This window comes from Myotis lucifugus, unplaced genomic scaffold (genome assembly GCF_000147115.1).
Source record: "Myotis lucifugus unplaced genomic scaffold, Myoluc2.0 scaffold_158, whole genome shotgun sequence".
Lineage (NCBI taxonomy): Eukaryota > Metazoa > Chordata > Mammalia > Chiroptera > Vespertilionidae > Myotis > Myotis lucifugus.
Window position 1 is genome coordinate 2635532 of NW_005871206.1, and position 2691 is coordinate 2638222.

General features: G+C 47.2%; 1 protein-coding gene across 1 annotated transcript in view; it reads right to left on the reverse strand.

Annotated features, from left to right (window-relative positions):
- CUNH17orf47 (chromosome unknown C17orf47 homolog) overlaps positions 1-776 on the reverse strand; it is a 3337-nt gene extending 2561 nt beyond the window's left edge. The window contains 1 exon segment of the mRNA XM_023759608.1: positions 9-776. Coding sequence (XP_023615376.1) covers positions 9-744 — 736 coding nt within the window. The 5' untranslated portion in view covers positions 745-776.
- Between the last annotated feature and the right edge of the window lie 1915 nt (positions 777-2691).

The following is a 2691-nucleotide window of genomic DNA, read 5'->3' on the forward strand; positions in this document are numbered from 1 at the left end:
ATAGGTGCGGCTGTAATAATTCGTTTCAGACTCCTGGTCAGGGATCCTCCTCTGAGCTGCCCGAGGGTCTGCAGAGGGGCGGCTAGAGCTGCGTTCCGGGCTGGAGGCTTTCCTTGGAGATCTGTTCACAGTAGAAGTCATACTCTTTCGGGTGGGCTCAGTTTGGACTGCTTCATCCTTTGGGCAAACCAAAGGCCTACGGGGAACTCTGACCCCTTGTGGGTTCTGGACCTTGGAGGGTGGGTCTTCTGGTAAGATTTGTATATTATCCTTCTGGTCTACAAAACTCAACCGGCGAGAGGATTTGACATTTGTGGTCGAGTAACGATTCATGTCCTGCCCGCCCTTGCTCTCAGCCCTTTTTCGTGGGGATTCCTCTTTGTGAGGACTACTAGTCCGCTGCACAGGAACAGCATAGGAAGATGATGGCTGAGTTTGCTGGATCTTTTGGTGAAGAGAGGAATGGTGATATGCGTCTGATTTTGATCGGCTCTCAGTTCCTCTAGAGATGGGTGCTCCAGTGAAGCTGCTTTCTGGGAGGCTAAAGCGATGATCATCTCTGGGAATGATGGAATGCCCCGGTTCTGATCTTCGATGGATAGGAGGGCTCATGGTGATTACAGCACTTCGATGGGTTGAGGCAGCAATGGACCCACGTCCCTGATGAGGGGTTTTGCTAGTTATCTCAGCCCCTTTCTGTGTTGAAACTATTACCTTAGTCCCAGTTTTATTGGTCTTGACCATTTGATAGGTGGTGCCTCTCTGGGTAGAACCCATATTTTACCGGCTGGCTTGAATTCAGGATCCTAATGAAGCCTGAATATGTACCCTCAGTTTTAAAAGCTGTTCTTGCATTCCCACAAAAGTGGCTGTTGTTCTAAGAGTGTCTCAAACAAGTCCCCTTAGCTACCTGCCTGGTGATGTCACAAAGGAAGGAGCTTCCTATTAAACATCCTGGCAAACAGCCACAATTTTCCAGCGAATCTCAAGCAGTGACTGCAAGGAAACTCGATGTCTTTGGAGTTGACATCAGCAAGGCTTTGACTAAATTCTTAGCAAAATCAGGATTTCCTGGTGTATAGGAAAGCACCATGCCCTCCCCTACTCTCCTGAGATTCCATAAATTCCCAGAGACTCATCCAAGGCAAGGCTATTCAATCAATCATGCTGTGTTAGCCCCAGTCTTAATTAGGTGCAAGGTCCAAATTTGTCCCAGTTTGGTTTGGAACTACACTGTATACAAGTAAAAAATATAGAGGACAACCTTTTCCAGGTTTTGTGGGTGGTTTGGTTGACCCAGGGGTAAAAATTCAAGGTCATAAATTCTCACATTCTTGGCTCAGGAGTAAGGGTAGGATTTGCAGAAGGGATTTGGAGTTATTCATTGGTTTCAGTCATAAGTGGCTACTTGTGCACAAGTTACTTGGCTTGCCTGAGCCTTGGTTTCTTCATCTAGAAACCACTGTCTGGTAGGTGGGCATTGCACAATGCTAGTGCCCTTTCTCACGATCCTTCTCTTAGCTATCCTGATCCGCTGGACCTCTGGTTCTTTCTTTATTTGAAGAGTGACTTTCCAACTTGAATATCCATTTTGGATAAGCAAGAGTCATCTTTCCCTTTCACAAGTTTCTCTTTGTGTCTTTGTCTGTCTCTCTCTCTCTCTGACACAGACCCTACCATATCCAACATCTGTTTCCCTATTGACTCTGAAGGGTCATCACAGTTCTGATATGGGCAGATTCACTGTTTCTGGATCTTTAAATTCAGTCTAGAGACAAAGATGAAACAACAACCACACATTTTTAGGTAGTGGGGATCTCAATAGATTGAGAAACTTTGAGCTACTGATACAAAACCTTAGAATGTAAAACATTAGGCTAGTCACTATATATATATATATATTTTTTTTTTAAATAGAAAAGGATAAAAGTAGGAGAACCTTTATAAGTCAGATATTTTGAAGATACTACAGGTAAACCAGGTTGAAGTAAAGATTGTTCTTATTAATTTACTAGAGGCCTGGTGCATGAAACTCATGCACGAGGAAGGGGTCCCCTCAGCCCAGCCTGCACCCTCTCCAATCCAGGACCCCTCATGGTCTCAGGGATCAGGCTTACACCGGCAGTCAGACATCCCTTTCACAATCCAGGACTGCTGGCTCCTAATCGCTCGCCTGCCTGCCTGGTCGCCCCTAACTGCCCCCACTCCTGCTGGCCTGATTGCCCCTCACTGCCTCTGTGTGTTGGCCTGATCGCCCTTAACTGCCTCCCCTGCCAGCCTGGTCACCCCCAACTGCCCCCCTCTGCCAGCCTGGTCACACCTAACTGCCCCCCTGCCGGCCTGGTCACCCCCAACTACCCCCCCCCACTGGCTTGTTTTTACACAATGCCCGTCCGCTTGATAATTGTGTCCCACTACACGCCTGGTGGGATGGGGAGAGCTATCTTCCCCACCTACAGAGAGATGTTGGAGCAGACCGCTGTGCGGAGTATGGTATGCGCAAGAACCATCACGGAGCCTCTCCACAGAAGCGTCTGTTTGAGAAGGCTTAGACACATATAAGAATTTACCATACAACGAATGCGAACATTTCTTGATTTTGAAGAGGACTTAGGATTAAATTAAGAATATCCCGCTGGATGGAGTAGTAGGCACTTGCTCATATCATGGCAGATGGGGAAGGGACTTAAT